Below are 12,746 nucleotides of genomic sequence, written 5' to 3' on the forward strand. Positions count from 1 at the left end.
CGGCAGCGGCCTGTCTGCTCTCGCCCCCATGCTCGCTCTGCCTTGGCGGGGTCGTGGGTGCTAGGCCCGTGAGTGCTGGCTGGGACAGGAGGGTCTCACAGTGGTCTGTGTTGTCCCCAGGGCTGCCTGACGGCGCTCCGCCCCGTTGGCGTGGGAGAGAAGCGGCCGCAGATCCCTCACCCGCCCATCACCGCAGCGCCCCCCTCTGTGCCAAAGCTGGCTGCGGGCACCAGGTAGGTTGGGGTGGTGCTAACAGCCCATTCCTGCCCGACCACAGCCCGACTCGATCCTCCTGGGGCTGGAACCTTGGGCTTTAGGGAGAAGTTGTCCCTGATGCATAGACACCTCAGCCATCCCCTCCAGCCATGCTGCCAGCCTGGGAAGGAGCCAGGCTCAGGGGCAGCTGGACACTTCAGGTGCGTGAGCATTTAATCTCATAGGTGGAGAGAAAAGGCCACCTGGAGCTGCTCTGGGAGCCAGATCCCTCCCCAGCTCCATTAGCTGCCTGTCTCCCCATTCTTCGCAGGCCAGGAGGGGAGGGGAGGGAGTCCCTGGGGGCCCAGGTACAGGGACCCATGTCTCGAGTGTGGCTGTGTGCTGCCCGGGGAGGCAGGCCAGCGGTGCTCCGGCCCGGTCCCGGGGCGAGGAGTGCTCTTGGCAGCTCAAGGGATCGTGACACCAGGTTAATGTGCGGCTTGTGCCGTGAGCGTGCCCAGCGAAGGCGTCTCTGGGACAGGGGAGGCAGGGGGCATGTGAGGACGAGCCACCAGCTGGGCAAGGCCTTGGATAGTCGTCTCACCCCACTGAATGGATACCACGTTCCGAGGCCTGGTGTCTAACCGTGTCCTTGCCCCTTTCACCTGCCGCACAACTTAGCGGGGGGAACCGCGTGTCAGGGCAGGACCGTGCCAGTTAACTGCTTCGAAAGATGCAGAAACTCCCTGTGCTGGGAGCCCGTGGGCTCTTGCTAACGCTCCATAATCAGTCCTACCCCGTCAGGTCTCGGAGAGCCCGGCCACGCCTCTCCCGGCCAGAGGCCTTGGCTCCGCTGGTACAGCAGCGCCCCGGGAGTGCAGCGGCCTCCGTCCCCGCTGAGCCCTGTCTCCTGCGCTGAGGGTGCTGCTCGCGCTCCCTTCTCCGAGGCAGAGCCCCGCTCTGACGGGCCCATCTGCTCTTCTCCCCTAGGAAGCCCCGTGGCGAGGCCAAGAAGTGCCGCAAGGTGTACGGGATGGAGAACCGGGACATGTGGTGCACAGCCTGCCGGTGGAAGAAAGCTTGTCAGAGGTTCGTCGACTGAGCGCCTTCTGCCCCCCGCGCCTGGCCCCGCTGCCCGGGCCCCTCTGGCTCCACTGGAACCTCCCAGCTCTGGAAAGTCAGCATCAACGCTTCCTTCTTGCACGTTTTGCACTTCAGGTGCCTTTGAGCCCCGACCCCACCTCCGGGCCCCCAGGGACTCAGCTGCGGCTAGCCGGAAACTGCCTCGGACTCAGGAAAAAGGAGAGCCCCTTGGCCTGCAATTGCTCTGAGGAATTGTAGGGCGGTGATTCTAGGCGTGGGGGGGGAAAGGAAGGGGCTGTCCTTGAAAAGGAAAAACTCATTCCCCCTCCTCCACCCCCATTGGTGCGACACGGCTCCCTACACCATCTTACATCCGGTTCCCTCCAGGATCGGGCCCCTGAGAGCCATTCGTCTGGCGCTGTATTTTTGTTTTTTGCGGCGCCTCGTCCTGTCTCCTCCCCGCCAGCGTCGTGCTCTTGTCTCTTGGAAGCTTTACACTTTACGCACACGTACGCACGGAGCTTTTCTGATCACTCTCTTTTGGAAATAAGCTATTTTCTCTTCCTTCACTACGTTCCTCTCCCCTCCCTCCCGCTGTCTGACTGCCGTCAGGGATCCGGCCAAGCCAAGGATGTCTGTGCGCTGGGATCCAGCAGTCGGAGGCCAGTATCAACCGCCAGCTCCGTCTCATGCAGTGGGAAAGGAGGGGAGCGGACCTGGTACTGTGCTTGCACAGGAAGCCGCGAGCTCCTTTCCCTTTTGGTTTTTGCTTTGGAATCTCACCGACCACAGTTTGCCACCGAAATGGACTTCAGACCAAGAAAAGGACCCAACCCGGCCTGCCGGTGCAGCCCACTGGGATGTGACGAGGTTCCGAGCAGCCGTTTTCTACCCTTCTTTTTTATCTCTTGGTTTTAAAGTGCTACGTCCGATCTGCGTCCTGACTCTGGTGGGCTAAAACACCCAGCGTCCCTGGGGCAAGGGGGGACGGTGCTGTTTGTTATCTCCTCCAGGGAATTCTCGATTTTGGGAGGGCAGAGGGGGAGGGAGATGGACTCAGCAACAGATGCCTCAACTGTTTGAAAACGCGTGTGTGGTCAGATCTGTGAGCTCTGTGTCCGGGATGGACACGGGGTGGGGGGAAAGCGGCGGTGGGGGTAACGGTGCCGAAGAATAAGCTGTGCCTGGAAAATGCGGCATCTCTTGGTCGTTCTTTTCCGTGTGGAAAATGTGGCTCGCTACCTGCCCCTCCCCCAGCTGCACCTGTTCTGTCGCCTCTCTGCGGGTGGAGCCCGGCTCCCTGGGTGCAGAGGGCAGAGACGGGGGACATGCGTCCACCCAGGATGAGGGATTCAAGTGTTTTGTTGTTTTTTTTGTTTTTTTTTTATAAAGGAGAAAAAAAAAACCCCGCTCCCGTGGCAACGAGAGCGCCCGGAAGTGCCTGCGTCAACGCGCCCATTTGCACTAAGCCAAACTGCACAAAGAGTTTTCTTTATTCTTTTCTTTGTGTGTGTGGTTTTTTTTTTTAATAAAATATATTAAAGGTCGTGTTTTAAATATTCCCTCCCTGGGCACGAGAGAGAGAGAGAGAGAGATGGAGAAAACCCTCATCTCCTTGCTTTCCAAAAGCTCGTCTCTAGATTTGTGTCTGTAGGGACTATATTTCCCAGAATCCTTTCTCCCATCACCCCCCCATCCCTTTGAACACCCTGTTTATAAGCAAGCAGCACTGGTTGCTGGGAAATGTAGTTTTCCCTTTGTGCATTTTTTGTGCGTCCTGCAGTCTTGACTGCAACAACCCGGGTAACGTCCATTGGAATTTGCCTGGATCGTTAATGTCTGAGATAATCTCACCCCCCCACCCCAAAATCCATTTGCTGGATGCAAAGACACGAGTCCCTGTGTGCGTACGCGTGTGTGTGCGTGTGTTTACGAAGCCGTATTTTGTAAGATTGTTTTTTCAATGTTTGTAGCCTGGCTCAATTCTATGTAAGTTGTTGTTGGGTTTTTTGTAAACAAAACCAATTGTCTGTGCACCAAGTGGCCCAACTAAGGCGGATTTGAATGGAAAAAGCTCCCTATTATGAATGTATAATGAATGCTCCTCTGCTGCCTTTTGTGCCTGAGCAGTACGGTCCATGCCAGGGGGAATACTCCGGTTATGGTCCTCGGCAGGGTGCTTCGGCAGGTGTCTAATTTAAGTACGTAAGTGGCACTAAGGAGATCACTGAAATCCCACGTATGCCCACAGTGTAGGTGGGACTTGGGTGGTGTCCAAACAGCCACTCTTGCTTAAACGTGTGCACCTGCAGAGACTTGTTGTACAGCCCGGGGAGGCAGGTTTTCCCGCTTCTCTTCCTAGTGTGGCCACGCACTTGGGCTGTGACTCAGGCTGGCGGAGTGATAATCGCAAGGACAAGGCTTTTGAGAGTAACCCGCAATTTTTGGGCATCTGACCGGAGCTGCCTTCCTGGGCCCTGATTTTCAGCACTGAAAACCCAGGCCCCTCTTGAGGTAGCTCACGTTGGGCCCCTGGCCTTTCTAGGCTTTGAATAATTTTCATAATGCGCTCTCTCCTGGTATTTGAATGAGAAATGATTTGACAGTTTCCCTTTGGGCACAATCCATATTGCCTCGCCAGGGCAGGTGATGAGGGCTTTTTCACACTCATGACACAGGTTGTATTCTCCCTTTTGAATACCCCCACACGCCCCATCTGTCCATCCCCCCCGTCCCCCTTTTCCCCCCTCCGCTTGTAAGTTGATCATGGCCACTAGCCCTTGGTGCTAGGATGTGGGTGAATCATTGACCGATTAAATTGTGGGAACTTTGTGTAATTTTCAAAAACGTTTGCTCTCCCCTCCCCTGCCCCCAGGCTTGCTCTGTGCTCTTGGCTGGTCTCTGCGCTTTCCGCCCTGCTGTGGAACTGGGCCAGTGCCACGTGCCAGGCATGAATTGGGTCATTCATGGTGGCACTGAGGGCCCCGGGGCAAAGGCCCTGCCGAAACACCAAGCATCTCGAGGTCTCTTGGAACAGACTGAAGTGAAGGGACTTTGCCACCTTCTGCCTGGGACTGCGATGCCTGGAGACTGCTCTGTCGCCCAGGGCACCGCCTCCCTTCTGTGCAGTGCGAGGCCTGTCCCTGCGTCGGACTGGGCTTTCAAAGCTGCCAGCCGCAGGCCTGCTTCAGCAGGTTGATTGTTTCTAGCGAGGTGAGGGCTTGGCCTGGCATAGTGCTGGGCTGGGAATGGGCCTTTTGTAACCAGGGAGGATGGTCTGATGGGGGGCACTGTTCCGGGTTGTTTTCCTGCCACACCCACGGACTTGCTGCATGGCTTTAGGCAATTAACATGGGGCTTGATCCTACTGCATCTGTTTCAGTGGGAGCAGGATACAGTGCACCTCACCCCTGTGTAAAACAAGGATAATGCTGGCCTACCTCCAGGGTAACACGAGACTTAATTCACAGGTGGGTGTATGGTGCTTGAAGACTTGGCTAGGAGTGGTGGCAGGCCGTGTGTGTTTGTAACTAAGGTGGGGGAAAGGGAGCCTGGGCCAGGTGTGTATTGGTGTGAATGCCCCTGGGTGGGGGGGAGCTCCTGAATTTGAAAGGTACTGGGAGTCAGGGCCGTAGTTTGGGAGTGTTAGATTCATGTATCTGGCTGGGAAGTGACCCTAAGCCTGTCTCCATGGAGGAACTCTAGGATCTGGGGTGTAGAAATCACCTGCAGAAACCTGCCCTGTTTAGGTGTGTTTAAAACCAACAGGCCCCACCCCACCCCCAAGCAGTAATATAGCTCTGATTAGTCCTAAACACAGGAAGAAAACAGTGGTGGGAGAGTTGTGGGGTGGGAGTACCTAGCCCAATGATTCCTGGCCTGCTGTCGGTGTGGAGGGGTGACTGTGGGCAGGGGGTGAGCTGTAGGAATTCCTAGCCTGGTGATGCTACAGTACCCACGTGATCTAACTGTTTTTTGGGTTTTCAGTTTATTTTTAAGTAAAAACCAATAATCCTGAGAATTTTTTAAAGCATTTTAATGGTTCTCTGAACGTTAGGTGGTATTTTCCCATGGTTGAAAAACGTTGCCGAAAACTCGGTTGGAAGTTTTGCCCGTTCTGCTGTCCAACAGAGGGGAGGGCTGGGAAAGCCCAATTTCAGAATTGCCGCCATCTTTTACTGCCCCTGAAGACTTCCCCAAGATGGCCGGAGAGACTTCAATGTCTGCAGCTCTCTGCTGGTTGCTCAGCTGTTGCTGTCCATGGTTCTTTTCAGACTGCTCATAGCAGTTTGGTCCAGTTGTTCTTGATCTCCTGACTCAGACCATGTGGAGAGGGGGCAGTAGCTCATAGAGGTAGCGTTATGGTGGCTTTGTAGCGGGGCCTCTGACTAGCCATGGGCCTACGCTGGATCCTTCCAGGGGAGAGGGGTTGAGATGCAAACCCCAGATCTAGCTGGTGCCCTCTGTATTTCTCAGCCGATCGGGGGTCGTGCAGGATCATAGGAATCTCCCGCCACTTCTAGCATTTCAAAGCCCTTCTGAGAATTCAGCAGGGTCAAACCTTCCCCTAATTTATCCCCAGCTGGAACGCCTGGCCAGGTGCCTCCTTGGCCAGCTCCGATGCTCAGACTCAGAGCAAGGTGATGTGGGGCTTGATGCCGCGGGCCCCATTCTGTGGGGCAGTGAGAGCCCCCCCTCTTGGCGCTGTGGGGGGCAGTATCCCAGCACAGTTCTATAGAACGGAGCTCAGCCACCCGCGCTTTAGGACGCATCGTTCTGAGCTCTGCTGTTCTGGGCTATTTTCCTCCTAAAGCCTTTTTCCTCCCTCTCAAGCTCCAGGGGTCCATATTCGCCCCTTGCTCCACCATTACTGAGCTTCCCAGCCACTCAGAGCTACGGGATCCTGCAGAACCCGCTGTCTCTGGGGGAGCACCAAGGGGAGGCTGGAGGGTTGCATGTCCCAGGCTTCTCTCAGGGTAGAACACAGCATGGCATAGCGAGGACCTGCCAGCACTAACCCTTGTCCACTGCCAGGGGCACGGGTTTGAAGCTGGCGCTGGTCTGTAGTCACCAGAAGTCTCTGAGGGCTGGCCAGTGGCCTGGGACCCAAGTCTGGTTCCTGTTGGTTGGTGTCCCATAGAGTCAGAGGGTTAGAAGGGACTGCAGGGTCTAACCCTCTGCAAATGCTGGCAGCTTCCCCCGTGGTCAGGGCCCGAACAAGCATGGAAATGGTGCCCCCACCCTCAGGGTTGAGCTCTGTTGTGGGGGAGGGGTGGAGTGTGAAGGGACGTGCCCTACCTGTGGTGTGCCAATTCTGAGGGTAAATCAGGGAGTTCGGGGCCTGGGGCTGGCCCTGCTCACTAGCACACAACTCACTTTCTTAAGAAAGCAAATTTGCACTGTGATTTCCCCAGGCAAATGATCGGGGGAGGGGAGGGGTGCACCCCTTGCAGCCATGGGCAAAGCGGAGAAGCGTAATCCCAGGGAAGGGGCTGCCCAAACAGCAGGGTCGGTCCTGCTGGCACCGCTAGGCCTGTTGCGTTAATGACCATTTCATTGCTTTCTTCAGCATGTTAATCCCCTTTTGCTGTAAGATTTCCCCACGAATTCCCAGGACTTCCTCTTGTAGGTCTCAGTTCCTGCTTTCCCAGCCCGGTGGCAGCAGGGTGGGATCCCAGCAGTGCCCTGGGTGACAGCTCTGCACCTGAGGATTTCTCCCGGCTGGGGTCCAGGGGAGCTTGTCTGGGCCTCGGGCTGGTTCTGGTGGGATTGCAGTCCGAGTGCGTGGCAGGTCTCAGCGATATGACAATCCTACATCCCCAGATGCTGGCTGGCGGCTCAGAAGCAGCAGACTCCATCTCCGCTGGTGTCTTTTAAAGGTCCAACGGGCGCGTCCACTGGACGCTGGGAATAGTATTTCAGGAGAAGTGGCAGGAACGTTGCCCAAAGCGAATGTACTGAGCATGGGAACGGCCTGCAGGGGGCAGGTCGGCCCCGGCCGGAGGGAGCGGGGTCATCCCATGGCTGCTGATGGTGCTCCTAAGCTGTAAAGCAGAGAAGAGTCTCTTCCCTGCCGAGTGGGAAAACCCCTCTGGTTTGCTGTGCAGGGGGCTGAGCCCGTGGTTTCCCTGGCTCCTTGCGTGCAGCCTGTGATGGGATCAAGTGGCGATGGGGCCCTGCTGGCAGGGCCATGGGTGCGATGGGGGTTTGGGCTGTGAGACGCAGCTGGCTGGAATTGCTCTCGGCTCCAGGTTGTTGCAGCACCAGTGGGGTCCCTGCACTGGGAGGGTTGGTGCAGGTGGCTGCCCAAGGAATCCTGGTGGCCTTTTTCCTTTCTCTGGCTGCACTTGATACAGACGAGCTGCACTTGATACAGACAAGTTGCTGCTCCTTCATGGTTTTGAACGGCTTTGGCTGGCAGTGCCTCCCTCACCCCAGAGATTGGCCACCAGCTCCCTGCCCTGCTGGGCCCCTTCACCAATTCTGGCCTCGCTGGTGCTGCTCACAGAGGTGTCGCCTCGGGCTTTGTGCAAGGGGGGAAGGTAACTGGTTGCAGTGAGTGGCGTGTGCATGCGTGTGGTCTCCTAGTGCAATGGACACGTTCTTTGAGGATTAAAGCCAGGTGGACAGGGAATGCACAAGAGATATCTGGGTGGACCAAAGATGTGCTACGCCCTAGCCACACTCCGAACTCCCGCATGCCCTCCATACAGGCAGTCACAATTCAGGGGAATTGAGCCACCCCCTCCCCAGAGGTGAATTTAGTTCTGACCTGTGAACCTGCTGGCCATCAGGCAATGAATGTAGCTTGTTTGTTTCCCTGGGCTGTGTGATGTTACCCATTTCTCTGACCTTGTGGGACTCTGACAGGTTCATGCACTAGGGATCTTTGTAGGTACTGATGCTTTCTGCAGCTGCACTGAAGCTGGGTTGGGATGAGGGTTCCTCTGCTTGGATTTCCTGTCCCTTGTCTGGCCTGCGCTGGTCCCTCTAGGAACCTGAGGTCCTGGCTAATAACACAAAGCTTGGGCAGGAACAGTTGTCGGACCAGCCCTTGTCGTCTACCCTGTCCACTGCTGATTACTGGTACTGAGCCTCTGCATTGCAAACTAGCCCCAGTGCCTTGGCAGAAAGCCGCTCTGCAGTGGAAGAATGCACCAGGGCCCGTGCATTAGCTGAGCCAGCACTTCCTCCCAAAGAGGGCAGAGTGTATCGCAAAGGGGGGGGCGGGTGAGGCACCACGTGCCAGGGCCCCCGGTGCCCCACTGGTGAAGGGGAAGGTATGGTCATGCACTTTGTAGGAGCCCTGCAGCCTAGGCAGTCCTCCTGCACTCCTACCACCGGTGAGGCTCCTGCTCACGTCAATCAGGACCAGAGCTGTGGGACGTGCGCTAGGCTGGGCTCAGTTGGTGGGGAAGGCAGTAAGAGGCCATGCCATCTCTCCTGCAACTGCACAAACCGGCCCAGCTTGCTGGCTCCATGCAGACTGAGACGAAGAGGAAGCATGGCCTTTGGGGATCCCAGGCTAGGTCGGGGAAAAGTAACGAAGCCAAACAGCGCTTTGAAAAGGAAAATCTATGTGTAAAAGGGTGTTTGTAAGTGGCAATTAAAAAACAAAACGGAACGAGTGGAACCGGCTTTGAATTACTTGGGCTAGAATGTACAAAACCCGCCAGGGAATTGCACTCTGTGACCCGGGATTGTGGCTCTTCCTGGCAGGAGGGGTGCGGCTGGAGCGGGCACTGCTGGGGTTGCCCCTTTTTAAAATTTTCTTCCAGGATTTTGCAAGTGGAATTTGGGCCGATGCTATCTGTCACACGTGTGCTTCGCTCAGGCCCCTCTTGTGCCCGGAATCATGTGCCCATGGAAGGGAGGGTTTGTCAGACACACAAAAAAAATAAAAGATTTGTGTTTTTCAGTCGTTCCTCTCCGTCTCCTTTTGTGCCCGGCTCGGGGGGAGAGTTTGGGTGGGGCGGCTGGGCGGCAGCCCTGGCTGCTGGATCGTGGGGCTGCTGGGAGCTGGGTGTGTGATGACCCATTCCCAGTACTCACCAGCGGGGAATGGAACATGGGAGCTGGTGACTGCTCATGTGCTTGGAGTCAGGCGTGTACACAAATCCTTTCCTGGAGCGGTGCCTAGGGGCTGCGGCCTCCACTCCTGCCACCGACGGAGTGACTCCGTCAACTTGCAGAGTCGTAAACGTGTGGCTGGAGCCGCCACCAGGGGCCACGTGATGCACTGAACCAGCTTGTTGCATTTGCCAGGCCTGGCTAGTGCAGTGTTTCTCAAGGCCGGGTCTGCAGGTCGGCGCCGGTCCCAGAGGTTTCCCTGACAGTTTAGGAAGGCAGCAAGCCAGGCCCTGGGATCGAAAGGGTTGAGAAACACGGAATGTAGTGCCTCTGGGGTAAACTGTACTTGCAGCCATGGCCCCTTGGGTGGTTCCAGCATCGTCCCCGCTTGCAGTCCCAAGGAAAACGGAGCATGGGGAATGGAACAAGTGGGGCTTGCTCCCTGAGCTGCAGGAGCTTCCATCCAGCCGTGGTAGGAGCCTGCACCTGGCTGTTGGACCAGTGCAGCCAGGCCCCCGGCAGACATGCAGCTGTTTAGTTTGAAAACTCAGCTTGCAGCTGGCTGCCCCCACAGCGGAGAACCGGGAGCAGGTCCTGAGGAGAGCTCTGCCTGCGCGGCTAAAGCACGATGTGCCACGGACCACGCACTCCTGGTGTGGACACGGCTTACAGAACTGCCAGCGCGGCTTATTCCAAGGAACATGGTGCCAACCGCGCCATGCTGGGCTAGCTCTGTCTACGCTGCGGGCTGGTGCCGACAGCTCTGTCCATCACAAATCCCACCGTGGCCGGCCGGAGCTCTGCCAGCTCGTGCCCCTTGAGCTTGCTGCTCTATAACCCATCTTTTTCTACAGCTGCCACCACCTCTTCTGTCTTAATCAGGCCCTGACATGGCTGAGTTGTGGCCACGTTCTACCTGGGGCAGGATGGGGTTGCAGAAAGGCCCCATAAGCAAACCCACGGCTCTTCTGCATTGGGGCACTGTCAAATTCTCAGTGCCAGGATTATCTCCTGGCTCAAACCGCCTTGTATCCCCACCTCTGTCAGGGTCCCCCAATCCCCTGCTTGTAACCAGGGCGCTAGTTACCAAGGAGAAGGAACCCTGGCAAAGTCTCTGCATTGCTAGATACAGGTGAAACTGAGGAACTGGGACCAAGGAGGAGCAGCCAGTGCTGTGGGCCAGCTCCCCAGGGGCTCTCCCACAAGTGGGACCAGATTCTCAACTGCCCCCGCTGCCTGCCAGCCCCAGCGGTCCGGGGAGGAGCGCGGGTTGAAAACCGATGTAACTTAGTCAAAGGGAACTGCTGCCCCACCAGATACCAGGTTAGGGGTCTGCACAGGGGTCCCAGCAACAGGCGAGAGGGGCTTGTGCTAACTGATGCTGCGTAACAATGGCAGCCTGGCTCAGACTGGGACATGACGCTGCCCCTCAACCAGTGCCCCCACCACTTGGAGCCGTTCTCATCCCAGCCGGGGGCAGCGGGGTGTAAGCCGCCCCTTCCTCCTCCCTTGCTCCCGCCCCAGACAGCGCATTCCAACAGCCCCCGCGTTGACGGGGTTGTGGTGCAGAAGGCTCAGAGACTGCCCCCCCCCCCCCCGCTTCCTGAACAGCAGCGCAAGGGTCAGCCGCTCTGGGGGCGCAGCACTCTCTCCCTTTAACCCATCAGGCACATACACAGCTCCCCCCTCGAACACGCCTCAGCCCACCCTGCTGCCAGCAGCTGGGCCTCCAGTTTGAGCCTCTTCTAGGGTTGCCAGGCATCCGGTTCTTGGCTGGAATACCCAGCACTGCCTACTAAAAGTCCAGTCGGTGGGGTAGCGGGGCTAAGGCAGTAACCCTGCAGCTCCTAAAAGCAGCTGCTATGGCCCTGCGGCCCCCTACGTGCAGGGGTGGCCAAGGAGTCTCCGTGCTCTGGGCCTGCCCTGAGTGCCAGCTCCGCAGCTCCCATTGGCTGGGACCGTGGCCAATGGGAGCTGCGTGGGCAGCGCCTGCAGGCGAGGACAACGCGTGGAGCACCCTGGCCACCCCTGTGCCTAGGTGCTGCAGGGACTTACCGGCTGCTTCCGGGAGTCACCTGAGGTAATCACCACTTGGAGTCTGCACCCCCAAACTCCCTCCCAGAGCCCACATTACCCCCTCCCCCGGGCCGCACTCTGAACCCCTTGCCCTCAGCTCGGCGCCCCCTCATCCCTGGCCCCACCCCAGAGCCTGCACCCCCCCAACCAGAGCCCCCACCCGCTCCATTCTGGTGAAAATGCTGGAGGGGAGATGGGGGGGGTCTCGCCTCAGGGCAGGGGACGGGGTTCGGTTTTCTGCAAACAGAAAGTGGGCCACCCTAGCCTCTTCGTCCAGTGCAGCACCCCGACAAGGGAGGTGCTGGCTGTGGCAACCCCTCCCCGCCATGGCTGACAGCAACCCGAGCAGGAAGACAGCGGGCACCGCTTGCTGCTGGGCACAAGCCAAAGCAAACTGCCAGGGCGAGGCTGGCTCTGCATGGGGCAGAGCCAGGCCCAATTCCCCTCCCCCAAGCCCTGACATGCTGCCCCCTTGGCGCACGTGGGAGCCCTGCTGTGCATGTGGCTCAGCTGGCCCTGGCCCCATGCGTGTCCACAGGGCTCAGCTGCCCTGCCACGGCGCGTGGCGTGTTGCTACAGGACCAGGTGGCGTGCGGGCTCCCCCTGCTGCCCATCACCCGATACTGCAGCTCGAGCCACAGCAGGCCACCCTCCGCTCCTCACCAGAGCAAGGCAGGCTCGGCCTTGGGGTGGGGGGCAGGGGGGGGGGCGTGGTACAAACTCCTCCTGGATGGAGGAAACGCACAGCAAGGCTGCAGGCCCTCCCCCCGCAGGCATAAGAGTAAACTCTCTCCCCCCGCCCCGAGTACTCCTGGGCCAACAGCAGCCTCAGGGGCTCAGCAGGCCTGGCCCAGCTGGTCTCCTGTACCGCAGGCCTCGCTCCAGCCCTGTGGGTGCAAGGGGAGGAGGGGGGGCAGGGGGGGTGTTGATGTGCGCACACGCATACTCGCACTCCCCTGCAACAGCACCTCTGTTGTAGGGTGACCATATGGCCCATTTCGGCTGGGACAGTCCCTTTTTTAAGCCCTGTCCTGGCTGGCCCGCCTTGTTTGGCAAAACTGGGCATTTGTCCCAGCCAACTGCTCACCAGCTGGCAAGAGCAAACTGGCCAAATGCAGTTTTGCCAAAAAAGTGGGGTGGGGTGTGACCCCCCCCCGGCCTGTGGGGCACAGAGGACCGGGGGGGGGGGGCAAGCGGCAGCATCGGAGGGAGAGCGGCTTGGGCGAAGCCAGCCGTGCATGGGCAGGCAGCGGGGGGGGGGGTCTTGAGCCAGACCCATGCAGGTGGTGGTGGGTCGATGGGGCCTTTGGGTCAGCCCCATG

General features: G+C 58.4%; 1 protein-coding gene across 6 annotated transcripts in view; it reads left to right on the forward strand.

Moving 5' to 3' along the window:
- Window positions 1-9,199, forward strand: part of SLC2A4RG (SLC2A4 regulator) — a 48,845-nt gene extending 39,646 nt beyond the window's left edge. For all 6 annotated transcript variants that reach the window (XM_084645583.1, XM_084645587.1, XM_084645585.1 and 3 more), the window contains 2 exons: window positions 121-233; window positions 1,186-9,199. In XM_084645583.1, the coding sequence (XP_084501709.1) occupies window positions 121-233; window positions 1,186-1,297 (225 nt within the window). In that variant the 3' untranslated portion in view covers window positions 1,298-9,199. The remainder of the gene's footprint in view (window positions 1-120; window positions 234-1,185) is intronic.
- The last annotated feature ends 3,547 nt before the right edge of the window (window positions 9,200-12,746 follow it).

This window comes from Lepidochelys olivacea (genome assembly GCF_965140295.1).
Source record: "Lepidochelys olivacea isolate rLepOli2 genome assembly, chromosome: 13".
NCBI classification, from domain to species: domain Eukaryota; kingdom Metazoa; phylum Chordata; order Testudines; family Cheloniidae; genus Lepidochelys; species Lepidochelys olivacea.